The sequence below is a fragment of the Hirundo rustica genome, chromosome 13 (genome assembly GCF_015227805.2).
Source record: "Hirundo rustica isolate bHirRus1 chromosome 13, bHirRus1.pri.v3, whole genome shotgun sequence".
Lineage (NCBI taxonomy): Eukaryota > Metazoa > Chordata > Aves > Passeriformes > Hirundinidae > Hirundo > Hirundo rustica.
Window position 1 is genome coordinate 8784959 of NC_053462.1, and position 16296 is coordinate 8801254.

Genomic DNA, 16296 nt, shown 5'->3' on the forward strand with positions numbered 1-16296 from the left:
TGTATGATATAGTAAATAAATGGAGGAGTAATACACACACAAACTCCATACTTACAGGAATTCTAAAGGATATTAGATCATATACTTATTTCCCATGATATTTATGTGTTGGCTTAAATTTTCAGTTAGAATATAACAGTTGTAACCGGTACAACTTGTAAAGCCCCATATTATATATTACTATATAATATTACTTTTATATGTATATATTACTCATGCATATATACATATACACAAACGAATAGCACATTTAAATTTCTTTTTCAGTATGACACACCAAAAAAAAAGAATATTAATATTTCTTTGCTTATTACTGTTATTGCAAATGTTCTGTTTATCAGGATAGTATTCAAATACATAAAGGTGAGATATGTCTTGCTCAAAAATATTTGGTTCAGCTGATATCCCAATCAACAACATGACAGTCATGTTGATTTGAAAAAAATCCAAACATTGTTAAATGAGAGAAACTGAAATGTCAATGAAAAATGGGAAGAAAAATTAAATATTGAGGAGACTGAGGAAGTTATAATTGAGCTTTGTTTATTAAAAAAAGTTACATCCTTTGTTTACCTCACTCTGCTTTCTTTTCTTTGTGAATATATATCTTATGAAAGTCTCCTGAAGAAGTTCTTGCTTCACAAGAAAATGCCAGAGCCTTTTTGCTGGAAGAGCTGAGTAATCCTTCGATCTGGATAAAACAGAAGAAGGAAAGAAACACAGAGTATCTCGAGTTGGAAGGGACCCACAAGGATCACTGAAGTCTAACTCAAGTCTAAGAATTCCACGTGTCTGAGGATGTTGACCTAACACTTCTGGAAGTTTGTTGGTGATGCTGTGCCAACTACCCCAGGGAGCCTATTCCAGTGCTCTACCACCTTGTGAGTGAAGAACCTTTTTCTAATTACACACCTAAACCACCCCCTGACACAGCTTCAGGCCATTCCCCCGTGTCCTGTCACTGTCACCAGAGAGCAGAGATCAGTGCCTGCAGCTCCTCTTCCCCTCACGAGGAACCTGCAGTGAGGTCTCCCCTCAGTCTCCTCCAGGCTGAACAGACCAAGTGCCATCAGCTGCTCATCACACGGCTTCACCTCCAGACCCTTCACCATCTTCACTGCTGTCCTTTAGATGCTCTCTAATAGCTTTATATCCTTATTATATTGTGGCACCCAAAACCGCCCCAGAGCAGAGCAGGACAATCCCCTCCCTTGCCCGGCTGGCCAGGACACACTTGGACCTCCTGGCTGCCAGGGCACTGCTGAGTCATTTTGCACTGTTGACTCAGTTGTAGTTTAATATATTGAGAAAAACAAGCTATTTTTGAGTCGAAAACACAGTTCAGCATCTGCATTTACAGACACCTCCAGGCATGACGCTGTGTAAACACAGGAGGATTAGCCTTAAAAGGACCTTAGTACAACTGTCTTTCTCCTCCCCCAGACATCTCATGTATTACATAACTCTTCTGTTGCTGGGATAGGGTGAGAGACAACTGCTACTGAAGGAATAATAAAACAGGTTGAATAGGGTGTTCCCAGCAGCAGCCACTGCCCTCGATGCCTACAACCTCTGCTCTTGCCTCGTTTTCCTTTCCTGGTGCAGCAGAGTAAGTAAAGGCTGCTGCAGCAGACAGGCAGCTGCATAACAATGAACAAAGGGATGTGGGAAAATCACTTCTGTAGAACACTGGCTATCACACCTAAGAGACAGACAACCTTCGTTTGGCTGTTTAACATGTGGAGAAAACACTCTTTAGAACTTCAGTAATCAAAGAATGTGTTTTTGCTAGGAAAGAAACACTTACTTGAATGGTGTGTTTTCAGGTTCAATCATGGCTTTATTGCGGAGAATAGCTGGTCCTGCCCCTACACCAAGGTCACTGGGGTAAGTATTGATGTAGTTTGGAGGCGGGCCTTCAAACTGGTCCATTCTATCTTGAAGAATCTGTTCCCAGTGTTCTAAATTTTTTATTACAGCAATGCCCAATGGAGATGTTACAGGCAGATCTAAACAGAAATATGAATAAAGTAAGGCTTAGAGAAAAAAAAAAAAACAAGTTACAGTGAGTATAAAACCCCCATAATAACATAATCATCCAAAAAAAATTTTGAAAGGAAATGTGCATATTGATAATTGTAATAAATAAAATATTTAATTATTTGAATTTTAAAGTTAGAATTAAAACACGAAGTCTGACAGAAACCCACATATACAGCAAAATAAAATGTAAAGTCGAATTTAGCGTACCAGTGAATTCCAGACCAGCAATGGGAAAGAAGTTCTTAATGTTGTGCAGAACTAATTTTACCATTGTCAGATGTAGAAGAGCCCAGCTGTATAAAAATAATAGATTTAGTCATGTTAAAAAAAAAAAAAAGAGAGTTATCTACAGAGTATTTTTCTTTTTCAAGCAAACACACAGGTTAGAAAGGTTCTATTTAACCTGCAGCTCATTCAAAAACTACATGCTTGAACAATTATTCTAGAGCTGGTACTTGTGGTACCTTATGTTGAGTCTTAAAAATGAAAATGGGTGTTTCTCAGTTGTTTTCTCCTCCCAAAAGTCTGCAAACCACACAACTTTACTTCCTAATCCCTTTTTCTGGCAAATAAATGCAGATCTGTTATTGTGACGAGAATTTCTAATTTCCGTAATCCTATTGCCATAGTCAAGTCTGCCCACAGTACTAAAATTGCTTGACTTACGTTGGATGGTGCAAAAGACCCTTTTTTTGAATTTGGAAGCAAAAGTAAGCGTATGACACAATTATTCTAAAGCAGTGATAATTTCAGCTGACCTGTAAGAATTGGCATCTGTGTGTTCCTGGATCTGCACGTCGGAGAGGAAAGCGTCGTCCTCCTCCTCATCACTGTGAATGCTTTCATCGGAATCGTATATAACACCACTGTCTGACAAAGGCAGAAAGGGCTGCAATGCAAAGTAAAAGTCTGTATAAAAACAATATTCTTGTCTCTTCTCTGACTTCACTTACGATTCTCATAGAGTTTAAATGACAGCAATTTAACCTATACGTCAATGTCCCTAAAAATATAAGTAATTAGTGAGGGGGAAAAGTGTTTAATCACTATTATTGTGAAGTAATAGACTTGTAGGCTCTTTATCTTTTATTATGAGGATAATATTCTGCACCTTACTGCTAAAAGTGCTCAGAATTTTCACTTTATTTTTGTCCTTTAAAACTTACTGGAATTTTCAATTACCTTTGCCATAAAATAGTCCCACATGCTGAGTTCTGGAGGAATGAACTTTTCTTTGTAAGAGGGTCTTTCTGCAGGTACAGGTGGTGGTACATTGCTGTCTTTTACTGGTCTTCCTGGCACCAGCATTCTCATGTTAAACCGACGGCGGTGTTTATCCATTTCTTCTGATGGAAGAGGAGGTGCTAAATTCAGGTAATTAAAAAAGCTGATATTAGTACTGCATCTTTAAAATGTCTGTATTTTATAACTGAAGCAACTAACACCACTGTTATTGGTACTAAATTCTACTGATTTGGAATCAAAGCCAGCCTAAATAAAGTAAGTGTCATCATAAAAAAGTTTCATTATGATAAATTCAATAACTGTGTCATTTAGACATTGGCTATATTATGAAACATTCATTTTACTTCACATTTACATACTGGATCAAGTTCTTAGGAGATGTTGCTTTTTAAAAGTCTTTTAGCTGAAAAATTTCTCAGGAAAGAAAGAAATAAACTCAGAAACTTTGCTGAGAAACAAAGTAATACGTAAAATATCACTAAACAGTTACTCAAATATAAACCAAGGAATTCTTAGGGTAGCAAAGGCAATTTGAAAGACAGGCTTTTTGACAACGGAAGTCTACTTTAAAGTGTTATGATTTAAAATGCCTTAATAGTAACCTAAATATTAATTTAGAATTTATTTTTCAAAGTGTTATTGGCCAGGCAACACTGAAGATCACACTTACTTTATTACAAGGGAGCCAGATATTTAAAAACAATTCTTTTTTTCCAAAAAAGCCACTACCAACACTCATCTACACTGCAAGTCTTTACAAACCTTCGTTACCATCCTCTGAAACATCAGAAGCTGTAGCAGCTTGAAGGTTAAAGGAAAACAGAATACATCTCAAATGAACACAACTAACAAAATTTATTCATCACGTTATGAAAATAACTGCCCTAAATAAATGCCCCAAATTGCCCATTCAACGAGTTTAACTTACTCCTTGAATGACAAACACCTGTTGTGCGTACTTGTAATGGTGCAATGCCTTATTACTGTTTGGTTTTATATTCTGGAGAGGGAATGTCTAATTTCTGCCTAAGTTTCAAGCCTATTGGTGATTTAAAAGTCTGTGTGATTTCAGTATTGCTGAAGTTTATCACAAATGGTTGTATCTGTCCTTGTCTTCAGAGTCTGAATTCAATCTCCACTTTTGCTTTTCCTTATGCAGCATATTAACACTCACTCATCTGTCTTTGTAAAAATCCTGGATTTAGTTGGAGCTTACAAATGCATGAGCTGTTTTTCTGCCAGATGAAGTTGGTATTTCTCTTCTGTGGTTTGTGCTAGGTGAAATCCTAGCTTGCAATAGAAACTGATTTCAGAAATACTGTTTCCCAATTACTGCAGTCATCAAATAACAACACTCATCTCCCAAACAAAACCCCATAGGTATTAACACTGATTTATATCCCCTGAGTTTTTTTCCCTAAAAAGAATGGCTGAAAGTCCTGAAAAACATAAGTAAGCAGCTAATATTACTATTATTACTGTAATAATATACAGTTTCTATGGCAAATTCAAAACGTGCTGGATGCCATTACAAAGGACAACCGCAAGGCTATTATTTGTTTCAGCTTTTTAGTTAATATAACTGCTTTCTTGCCAGTAGGTTCTTAACTTCTGCTTTGGTCTTTAAAAGGAAGGAAGGCTCTCCTGCTAGGTTAGCAAGAGGTATAACACGCAGGCCATCAGCACGGCCTTTGGCAGCAGTGTACCTGGGATGTTCTCGGACTGCCGGCGGGGTTTCACGAGCAGCTTCACGCCCCCCCCCAAAGACAGCAGCCCACATGCGGCTGTTGAGCGGGTGCGCCGCCAGCCGGAACAGCTCGTTGCACGAGTTGGTGGCCAGCGCGTGGATCAGGAGACTCAGGTACACGGCTACAACGGCTTCGCACAGCAGGATGTTCAGCTTCGGCTGGTCTTCGTCCTGAGCTGAACTTAACAGGTTGATAAGCGAACTCACACCTGCAAAGAGGAAAAGAATTCTGGGATTAAATGAGTAGGCGAACAAATGGAGAAAAAGAAAACATTTTACCTCTACGCTTTATGGTAAACACTAGTAGCCACGTGATGCTTTTATTCAGATGAAACGTACCATTAACAGTTTTCTTAAAATCATAAAGATCAAAATTATAAAAAGCCCTCTTGGGTCTGGGACTTTTGCATTGCATTTCTCAGCAAATACTGTGGGCGGTTCTGTGTGGCTATGAAATTCCTGCACCATTTCCACAGTTGATGCTTGTACATCAGAATTAGCTGCTTTGATGGCTATACCAAGTAGAGCATACACGTACTGTGGAGACAATAATAGGTAGCATTGCTAGGGGGTTAGGCAGACTGGAGGCAAACGTTTTAAGGTGACAAATTGTCATTAAGTTTATCCTAAAGATCACGGTCTCTTCTTCAAGCAAGATGTTTGCCATATACAAAGTTTATTTTTATTCATTTTGATACAAGAAGAAGTGAAAGGCTGTTACTATTTTGAGAACTAAGTTAGAAACATCAGTCACTGATTATCCACTATTTCATCCCTCATGCAGGACAGTGAAATAATTCTGGAACATGGAACAGTTCCAGTGGAGATAAAAGTAACCTTATTTTAATCTCACCGGGCCACTGAGCAGGAGATGAATTTGGAGTTGCATGCTCTTCAATGCTTTCTGTCCTCAGTCTGCGTCGATCGCTCAAAAGCAGTCCTTGATAAACCATCCCAGTAAACTGATTTGCTTCTGTTTGACTGCTACGTACAAAAAAAGCTTTTTCTGATGAGAGAGTGTCCCAAGTGAGACTGCTATCATATTTTCTTACTGTTTATTGAAAAACTTTGAATGGTTGGTATTATTTTATCTGTGTAAAATTGATTTGGCATATCAAAGTTAGCAATGTTTCATGTGGACAAGTATCTTTACCGATACACAAACATTTAATCCCTTTTTATCTGACATGCAGGAAGAATTTCCATTTAGGATGCACAAAGTATACTGCAAAAGTAGGACTGTATGAAAACTTCCCTCTTTACCTGTAGCTGTGGCTGTCACATAGTGCTTGATAAATGGATGCAGAAAGTGAAGCTGCTAAAGAATGAAGTGTGTACACCTACAATAAAGAGAACCAATAAGCTGTATGTTTTATATAAAAGGTGAGTAAAATACATTTCTTTCTAAAGGCTACTGGAAGTGTGTTCTGCAGGATTGTCCTAGTTTTAAAGCAAGTGCAAAAAATAGTAACTGAATGTTACTTGAAGTTTACAGTACAGTGCTTAGAAAATCACAGCTCTTTGTTCAAGATAATTTGATAGCAGTCAACACCTTCTAATATTATGTCAAGATAATTAACTTGATTCTAATACAGAACAGCCACAGTAAATGAGCATATTGAAGCAGTGATTAAGCATGTCCTGTTATGACAATGAATTTTATGGACTGGTTCCTGGAAGCTGTACTATATAACACTGCAATTCAAAGTAGTAATAGCTACTCAATATACATAAAGTACAAAAAGTTTGTGTAGTCATGATATAATAGTTTTATCTAAAATCTCTTTTTTTTACCTCACTTATGTGCTTATAAATTCCATTAGTCTCCAGGAGTAACAAAATAACTGGTTCTGCCTCACAATGAAACAAAAACAGTCCAGTTCTTAAAATAAGGAAATGAAAGGATTTCTTGGAAAGTTCAATGAAATCCGCAGTGTGAAGAAAATGGTAATGTCTAACTGTTAAAAAAACCAAACTTTCCTAAACTCAGCCTATGCTCATTCCTGTCTTTTCCTACTACCTTTCCATTTCACCAAACATTAGGCCTTAGATTAAAGCTATGAATTACCTTGACATCTTCAATATTAGGATGTGGTGGCGATTTCATCTGCACAATAGTGTAAAGTATATCATGGATGTGGTTGTTTAAGTACAGCACAGGATTAGCTATCACAGTTTTTGTGGATGCTATGCTTGCAGAAAGCAGTGGTAGTGTTGTGGGTAGTGGAAGTGGAGACTGAAGTTGCTTTACAGTAGTTTCCTGTTTAAAAGAAAAGATTGCATTTAAAATCATTGCTTTGAAAAAAAATTAAAAATAGAGAAAATTTTACATCTTAAAGATATTTCCCAGGTTTTTTATCCTCTTCCACTGCTGTCTACTCAGTACAGACAAGATTTTACTGTCAAAAGCAAGTTACTATTTACTATAATAACAAGGTTCAGACCTGACAGCCAGGTTTGCTGGAGCACATTTTGATGTATGCAGGAAGAGTATTTTCATGTAGCTCATCAGGAAGTGTGGAGATTGTCTGTTAAGAACCACTAACTAAAAATGTACTTGCAGTAGCACAAGTTGATACAACAGTCGTTGCTCTGAGTTTAGTAATAAAGTCAAACTTGCACTTATCTGAGTTTCTCAAGGGGAAGCAAACAGAACTTTTAAAACTTCTTTAACGCACATTCTAAGCCAACTACCACCAAAACAACTGTCTGTTGCCCCTATTCGAAACAGGAGAAATATAGGACCTAGAGCATGTTAAAAGACTTGCCCAGTATCAAATTATCTGCTGTAGCTCAGTGTAGTTATTACCATTTACTGTAAAACATCTCTTTTGTATGAAATGGAGAAAATGCCATAACAGAGTAATGAGACTAGTACCTTGTCTGACTTTACATTATTTGTTGAGCCTCGAAGCTAAGACCCCATTCCTTTTAGCTCCTTTGCATGATTTGCAAAGGTCTAGGAATGAGATTTTGTTTTCTTTCAGTAACTGAATTTATTAATAGGTACCTAGAAATTGTGACCAAAATTATGTCATGGTAACACATACAATGCTGCAGCCACAATATAAGCCAGCAGCATTTATAATCATAAGTAGCCTCATTCTCAGTGTCACCTAGCAGATTCTACAGAACCAAATAATCCATACTGGGGAAAGCAGCACACTTAAATAGCAAGCCCTTTCTCCAAGAACATTAAAATCATGACCATTAGACTTGCACAACATTAGCAGCATCTGTCTAGGCACAAACTTATGCATATGTCATAACTGACAGTCTAGAACTGTTCATTCATCAGCAGAAATGAGTTGAATTTGCTTTACCTGCTGTGACTCCTGCAGCAAGAACTTCAGCTCCATCCTTACAGATGCTAAACCTCCACCTTGTGCCCCATGAAGACTACAGTAACTGAGAAAAACCCTGAGAAGAGCTTGGTTCTTCTGCAGCCACCACTTCCGTCTCTCAGCATGTTCTCGCTTTGCCTGTAACCTCCGTCTTTCGATCTGGTGCCGTTCGTACGAGCCAATGTCTGGCTTATCCATAATATCCTCGGGATCAAGCAGATCCCCATTTACTTTGGTGTATGTTTTACAGTAGTCTTTGTCCCCTGCATCGTGGTTGCATATTTCATGCATAGCAGCAATCTCTTTCTCCAGCCAGTTGTACAGCTGAAATCTGAGCTTTCCTCCATCCACTTCATAACCTGTGGCCAAAGTCCTCAGTTCAGTCATAAGGATTTTCAAACAGGCTCTGAACTTCAGTTGCTCGGCAATAACATCAACCTCAGTGTCTCCTGCCTCAGAAACCTCCCCATGTGGTGTTTGAGCCATACTGGTGTCTGAGGTCCTCTCATCTTCACTCTTAGAATCAGACTTTTTCATCATTATCCCAACATCCTTGTCTTCTTCATCTGACCCATTTTTGTCTTCACCCCAGTCAAGAGTAAGCGGCTCATCATCAAATTTTACTGCTGGTTGACTCCAGTCAAATTGTGCTGAGGATTCAGCAGTACTCTCCAAAGCAAAGGAAGTTGAAATGGGCTTTGACCAGTCTATATCACTGCTTCCAGCACCATCCTTTAGGGCTTTGGAATCTGAGACATCAGCCTGGATTGAAGGACTGGATGAATCTTTTTCTCCATCTACAGTAGACTTTTTTCTTATTTTTGGAATTTTGGAAAGGACTTCAAGGGCTAGTACAGGGCAGCCAACTTTAAAATGAGCATTTGCAGTAGTGAAGAATAATTTTCTTTCTATAAGATTAATTTTATCAACAAAGCTTTTCTCAGTTTTTAGACCTAAGGTGGCCAGAGTTCCTTCTGGTGAGCTGAAGTATCTTCGGATGAGCAAAGGGTGGGTCCGAAGGTAGTTGTAAAAACTGAACACCACAGGATTGCAGGATTTGACGATAACTGAGGAAGTAAAAATAGATGACATTTATTGAAAATTCCTTTTAGATGGTATTATTCTGTTTTGCAGTTATTTCCTGCATTACAGATTTATCAAAACACATAAAAAAGGAAAATTTTGGGTCTAGTTACCAAAATAAAATTAAATAATTACTTATTCCCCACAAAAAGAATAAGGGTATGAGCTGGATGAGTAGACAGATACAAGTTCTACCATTTGCCTTGTAGTTGCATTGCACTCAGCTAAGCTAAAAGGCAGCTGAGATGACCATCCAGGTAGAGATTTCCCCAAGGAAATTCCTACAGGGAATATGAAACCCATGTAGCCACCTGTCACTTAACATTAATCTTGAGGAGATGGGATAGGAAATCCTGCTATAATGCTGCTAATTCCTAGAAGCAAGAATAAGTACTTAAGCCCAGCGGAAAAAAGCATTAATTACTAGATAAGTATTGTATGAAAGTGCCAAACAATGACAGCTCTCCTGAGCTTAGCTGACAGCAGGAACTAAGTTTGGTGTTCAATTCTTGGAAAGAACTGAAAACAGATATTTACATTTTTTTAAAGTATTTCTCCCACTCTTCTTTTTCTTAATAAGTTTTCCCTATCAGATTAATATTTTTCCCTTACCTGGGTTTTCATCATCATCTTTGGGTGTTTGTTCCAATAATGTATCCAGTGCTCGTGTGTAATCTTTCATTATCCAATATGCAATACTTCTCAGAAATGGATCAGAATGCAACTTAGTACAGCTGAATCCAGTTCCATCCTTCTGGCAACCCAGAATCTTCTCATAGAGAATGGAGGTGTACGTGACAGAGGTTTCAAACTCTGATTCATACAAACGAGCAATGACCATGGCCAACTGGATGTCCTCCATTTTCTCAAGGCACACCTATGATAAGCAGTGGGAAGAAGGTTGTTTTATGAGGGGAAAGGGAGTTCTGTAAAATAAAGTGAACAGCAATACATGTTTACAGAACAGATAATTTTTTTCTCCTCTTATCTGTTCTTTGAAGTATAAATTAATCTCCAGGTCAAAAATGTGGTGACATATATCCAAGTAACATTTTCTTCTGTTTGGAAAGAGGTGTACTTTTCTCTGTTTTAGGGATTTTAATATGCATAGCAGTACATAGCACTAAAAACTAATATGGCAGAAGATAAAAATGTCTATTTTTATTCTGTCTGGTAGAATAGTTGCAAAAAACCAACTTTCATGTTATTACATCACTGGCAATATATTTTTCACATCATCTCATGCAGAATTACATGTCTGAGGAAAATACATTCTCAAGTGAAGACAAACATATACTGCAAATAAATAGGCAGGTATTCTAAAGGTTCTCTATCTCCCATCCTCTCCTGAGAGATAGTGCTTAGCTTATGATCCTTCTCACAACTCCCACCTCCCTTGTGGCAAGCAGCATCATAGCTCCAATAAAAAGGGATCTCAGAACTGCTTCAGAACAGAACTCTTGCAGTCTTTTTTTAACTTAATGTTGTACCAATAGGTCATGCAGAATAGCTGGAGACAGAACAGCTACAACTTAACCATCCGGTTCAAACAAAGTTTGGGCCAGAAGGGTCACAGCTGGTACTCCCAAGAGTGCTTCCACTGAGGAATGGTGTATATGAACAACTATTCTGGCCTTCAAATCAGCTTCCCAGTTTCTTTTCACAGTAGTGTGGAGGTAAATGGTATGTCTACAGGGCACAAGGGGCTCCTGTGTGGACATACCATCCCATTTGTGCTGCCACAATTTGTGAAAACTTCAACAGAGAATGGCTTGTAAGGATGCAGTAACATAGGTCTAATTAGAAACTGAAACTTAATTTCTCAAAAGTGGATACCTCTATAGCATCTTTTAGTGAACCTGCTAGCAAGAAAAATGCAGCTGACTGCTCAAAACGTTGTTTTCCCAACAAAGCAAAAGCATTTTTTAAAGCAGCTTTACGCCATCGGTCTTCATTGAAGTTGTGGCTGAAAAAGGCAGTCATCTTTTCATCATGCTGGGACCTGTATAAAGAAATGCAATGTACAGAGCTATTTATAATGTACCTTAGCATACTATCACTTGAACAACATTACTTGAAATTAAACTCTACTCTTGAATGAGTTCTGCTTTGCATTCCTGGTTCAATTAGAATTTAATCAAACTTCAAGTTAGCAGAACTCACCTAAACAGACCCCACACCACTGCTTTTTTCTTCATAGCAAGGTAAAAAAGTGCAGCATCTAAGGCATCATTGTTCCTCTGGAACGCAGCTTTTGCAACCTGCAGTGAACAAAGCCTACTATTATCGATGAAAATATAAAAGCTGCTTTTAGCTAAATAACCTGTGTTCTTAGTCACAGAGGATGGCCAGGTAGACCGCATTATCTCTACAAAGCAGCAGAGTAATTTCTGTGAGAATGTTTTATTCTTACATAACAGAGCTTTACACTGTAAATTCCTTTAAGAAAAACAGCACTATTGCAGACAGCAACCCCACTCACACACAGTGGGACATTAGGAATGTGCAAATAAAAATATTTTCTTTAAAATTTTTACAGTAACTCATACTATTAGGTGAAATTCCTCTGGCAATCCATTATTTAAAAATACTTAAGCTAATAACAGTTTCTATTGAATGAACGCTGTGTTTAATATAGGACTCTCATGTAATTGGATTTGATTTGGAGTACTAGGATAATTGTTTTGGTCCTAGATTCTTTAATTAAACTGTAACACTTGAAAATGTAGTTTTATATTAGATGACTTGGGAAATGACTGTAGTAGGCACATCTAACAGCATGGAGCTAGAATCTGTAGCCAGTAGAAAGTACCTTCTCAATGCACCTTCGGAGAGTGTTGATATTCCTGACCCACCAACCAATGCCCAGAGCTCTCAGTTCAGACCACTGTGGGTCTCCCTTCTGGATAGCAGGAATCATATTGATCAACTCCTCCTCAGCCTCAGAATGAAAAGCCCATGCAAAATGGCAAGTTGACAGGCCTAAACAATAACATAAACCAATACAATTCAGAAGACTAAGAGTTGCTAATAAGCAAATGGAGTATGTCAGGGATGCAAAGCGGGATCTCTAACCCAATAGCTGAGTACATCTAAAAGACACAGAATTCCTCAAAATGAAGGAGAACTGTTAAAGGAACAGCTGAAATATGGTTTTGCTTGTCAAAGATGCCCTCTCCTCTGTACTTACTTCTTTCATCATTTCCCAGTACCCAATTCATAAATATACAAGAATTATATGTTGAAGGACTGAAATAAAAATATTCTGTTATCACAGCAGACCCATTTAGGGACAGAAACTTTTCTCTCTGCTCTTTAGGTGGTAACTTATTTTCTTTTCAGTATTTCACAACAGCATTTACTCAGATTGAGCAAAAAACCCACAAACTTGCTGTGATGAAAATAATAGAATATTCTTTAAGATAAACCCATGCTCATGTAAGGAAATACCTTAATTCTTCCAGCAGAAACAATGAATTACATATACAAATAGTGTTTTATCTGGCTGGGGAATTTACTCATGCCTGGAACTGGATAAGCCAGAATCTTCTACTCTAGCTACTCTAGAGCTATACTTTTTTCCTATTTACAGTGCACGTAGGGAAGCATACACCAAACTGTTGCAAGATAATGGCCTTAATGAAATACAAAATTAATATGCAGATAATAGAAACATGACAATATAAATCAAAGGTAAGCAGATCCTGTGAGTGAAGCGATCCTTCCCTGTGAGGGTTACCTTGGTGGAGCAGCTGCACGCGGTACAGGGGAGGCAGGGATGTCAGCAGGCAGGTGTGCAAGCGCATGGCCAGCAGGTACCGGAGGCCACATTCATCTAAGGTATCTCTTCCTGTGCCATATAAAACACACTTTTGAATATGCAGCTGACTACAGTAGACATATATACAAGTTATCATAACAGTGTGTGAGGAATGTATGTTTCTAAGGGCTGCTGAGAACCTGAACTACGAGTTATTTATTATGTATGAACTGTAAGCAGATACTTATATTCTTTCTTACTGTATCTAACCTAAATAAGTGACGCTAGCTTTCAGCTTTGTTATCCCCAAATACCCAAGGACTAAGCTTACCTTTGCTGAGAAGAACAAGAATGTCAATTCAATATGTCAGTTACTAACCTGAGTAATTCTTATCTCTGTTCTCATCTAGTTCAGTGCTTGTTGTGGCCACAGTGTCTGCCAAAGCTACAAGGAACATCTGCTCCAGTCGAGTGAGGCCTGGCAGACTTGAATGCATCAGGTGGCTCGAAAGGACACTGGCATGCTCTCGGCCAAAGTAAGTTGGCCCGTACTGTGACAGATTAATAACTTTGGATTTGCTCTCCCTCTTTTCAGGCTCAAAATCTATAAAGTCTTCAGTTGTAACAGGTTGAATCTGGAACAGATCTGAGTACTGATCCTCTGTTTTTCTCTTTGTATGGTCTTCAGAGCCCTGAGGTATTTTAGAAGTGTCTTCAGCAACATAGGTGGCATCCTGATCTGCAGCAAGCAGTGCATACAGTGGCAGTGGGGGAATTGAGTCTATCTCTGTGTAGTCTCGGGTACCGTCTTTCCCAGCAGTGATGGTGTCCTTGGCAGTACTGCCACTCACACTGATGGTGCGAGAAAGATGGCGCTTAGGACCAGTCCCTTCTCCAGCTTCTGTGTCCTTGACTATTGCAACTTCTCCTGCAATGCACTTAACTAAATGCGACAGAATGGCTTTGGCTCGGCGAACTTTACCCAGGTCCATCAGTTCTAACAACTGGGTTGGGTGATACTGGGGCAGAGTAGGTGAAAGAACATGAGCAGCTTCAAAGAGGCCCCCATCCTGAATTACAGTTGGAGTGCCAAAAACATCATCCACAACCCCTGCCCCATCAATTACACTGGTCTTCTTCACTACTGCACTTGTTTTGAATGGATCTTGTGTTGTTGAGTCTTCAGAAGTAAAGACATCACTCTCTCCATTGCCAAACTTGACCGCGTGTTTCCACTGGGCATAAACGTGCATTTCGCAGTCCATTCCCACCACCAATATTCCATCTCTCACCCAGGACAGAGACACAGGCAGGGAAGGAGTGCCATCCACAGATGAAACCAAATCAATGGACCTCAGCAACACCCACTTTGACTTCACACCTTGTTTTATGCTCCCTCCTAGTGGCAGGGTGATGACAGCTACTCCCTCTTTGCTGCTGGTTTGATCTGTTACGATCCCTGAAAGCCTTCCGTACATGAAGATGTTGGCACCCACTCCAACTGTCAGTATATGTGAACCATCTTCTTTTGAAACCCAGTCCAAATGCACCAAATGCTTGATACTGGGCACCAGGTATTTGTCCTTATTCAAAAAAGCATCTGACTTACTGTAAACAAATAAATTACTATCCACGCTGACCCTTGAGTCAAGTACACTTCCAACCTTAACTAAATCATCCAGATGAATTGTCTGTTCCAAAACCCACTCTGATCCTCCAGTAGACTCACATTCAAGTATACAAACATGCATGGAAAATTCTTTGGAAACAAACCCATTATGCTGTATGGGTTGTTTGTATGCTACTGCAAGACGTCCTGTGTAAGAACAGCTAACAGCAACTGGCCTTCCTACTATGCTCACTGTACTGCTGTTGTCTTCCCCCTCATCGTTCATTAAAGGCCATTTTCTCCAGTGGTACGTCTCCTTCTCTTCAGCTTTGCTGTTGAGGTCTGTCTCTACGGTGCATCTCCAGAACCGCACTCTGTTGTCTGAACAGGACGTTACTATCAAATAAGGCGCGAGGCAGACAGGGTATATTGATGAGGAACTCAAGTGACCTGAAGTCAGAACAAACGTATTTATTTTAGTAATAGATAGCAGAATGTCTATATGATTAAGGCAGACATAACACTGTCCACCTACTGCTAGAGAACTTTACAATCTGGTGTTATTTTTTTGATTTGGATAACGGCAAATAATACCAGAGCTCGTAACATTCTTGCAGATTGAACGTTACCTATCACCTGCATTTCTGGTCACTGTTTGAAGAAGATAAACTGGAACTGAACTAATTCAGAGAAGAGCTCTTAGAACAATGAGAGAAATATAAAACACCATGCAGATGAGATTAAGGAAGTTAAGATTAGGCTCATATAGCCCACCAAAAAGAAACCTAAGAGGGAAAGGGAAAAAAATAACAACAGGAGAGACAGAAAAGCAAACAGAAGAAGGTGTAGATGCATCAGGTAAAAAACCCACTATATACCAAACACAGGAATGCTGACAAATGGGCAATGGGTATAAATTATTCATTAACAGATTAAGACTAAGAGTTACATTTCCAACTATTAGAGAAGTAAGTTTCAGGAAAAGCATTCCTGTGGGGACTTGATACATTTACAGCAGAGTAACATGACATGGGCATGATGATTTGAAAGCATCTTTTCGGTCCTGTGTTTCCTGTATCAATAAATTAGAATCTTATAGGCTGGGGAGATACAATTCTATAAACTAGGAGATAAATCAGTGGACTAACTGTATAGAAAAAAATTGTTAAAGTTACCTGCTGAAGGAGTTGCTCTTACTACTTCCACACCAACAGGAAGATCCAGGGGTTGGCTATACACAAGTCTGGAGCTCAGAATGAGTTTACTAGCAGTCTGAAGGTTAGCAATTGATGAAGATCGTGGTATGGGACTTATGCCAGGTGATACATCTGGAGAAGAATCCACAGTCTTCTGCTCAGGTACACTAAGTTTATTATCTGCTGAAGATGCTTCAGTTGGTTTTGCTATTAAAAAAAATGCGAGCAACATTAAAATTTGTTTGCAAGGACAAGGCATGAATAGCTGA

The 16296-nt window shown here is 38.8% G+C and overlaps 1 protein-coding gene across 1 annotated transcript in view; it reads right to left on the minus strand.

Moving 5' to 3' along the window:
* Positions 1 to 16296, minus strand: part of DMXL2 (Dmx like 2) — a 46685-nt gene that overhangs the window by 8541 nt on the left and 21848 nt on the right. The window contains 18 exon segments of the mRNA XM_040077016.2: positions 574 to 691; positions 1808 to 2009; positions 2251 to 2336; positions 2802 to 2932; positions 3226 to 3407; positions 4995 to 5049; positions 5051 to 5244; positions 5889 to 6019; positions 6299 to 6375; positions 7104 to 7295; positions 8359 to 9446; positions 10075 to 10339; positions 11299 to 11464; positions 11626 to 11723; positions 12275 to 12444; positions 13202 to 13312; positions 13602 to 15281; positions 16007 to 16234. Coding sequence (XP_039932950.1) covers positions 574 to 691; positions 1808 to 2009; positions 2251 to 2336; positions 2802 to 2932; positions 3226 to 3407; positions 4995 to 5049; positions 5051 to 5244; positions 5889 to 6019; positions 6299 to 6375; positions 7104 to 7295; positions 8359 to 9446; positions 10075 to 10339; positions 11299 to 11464; positions 11626 to 11723; positions 12275 to 12444; positions 13202 to 13312; positions 13602 to 15281; positions 16007 to 16234 — 5174 coding nt within the window.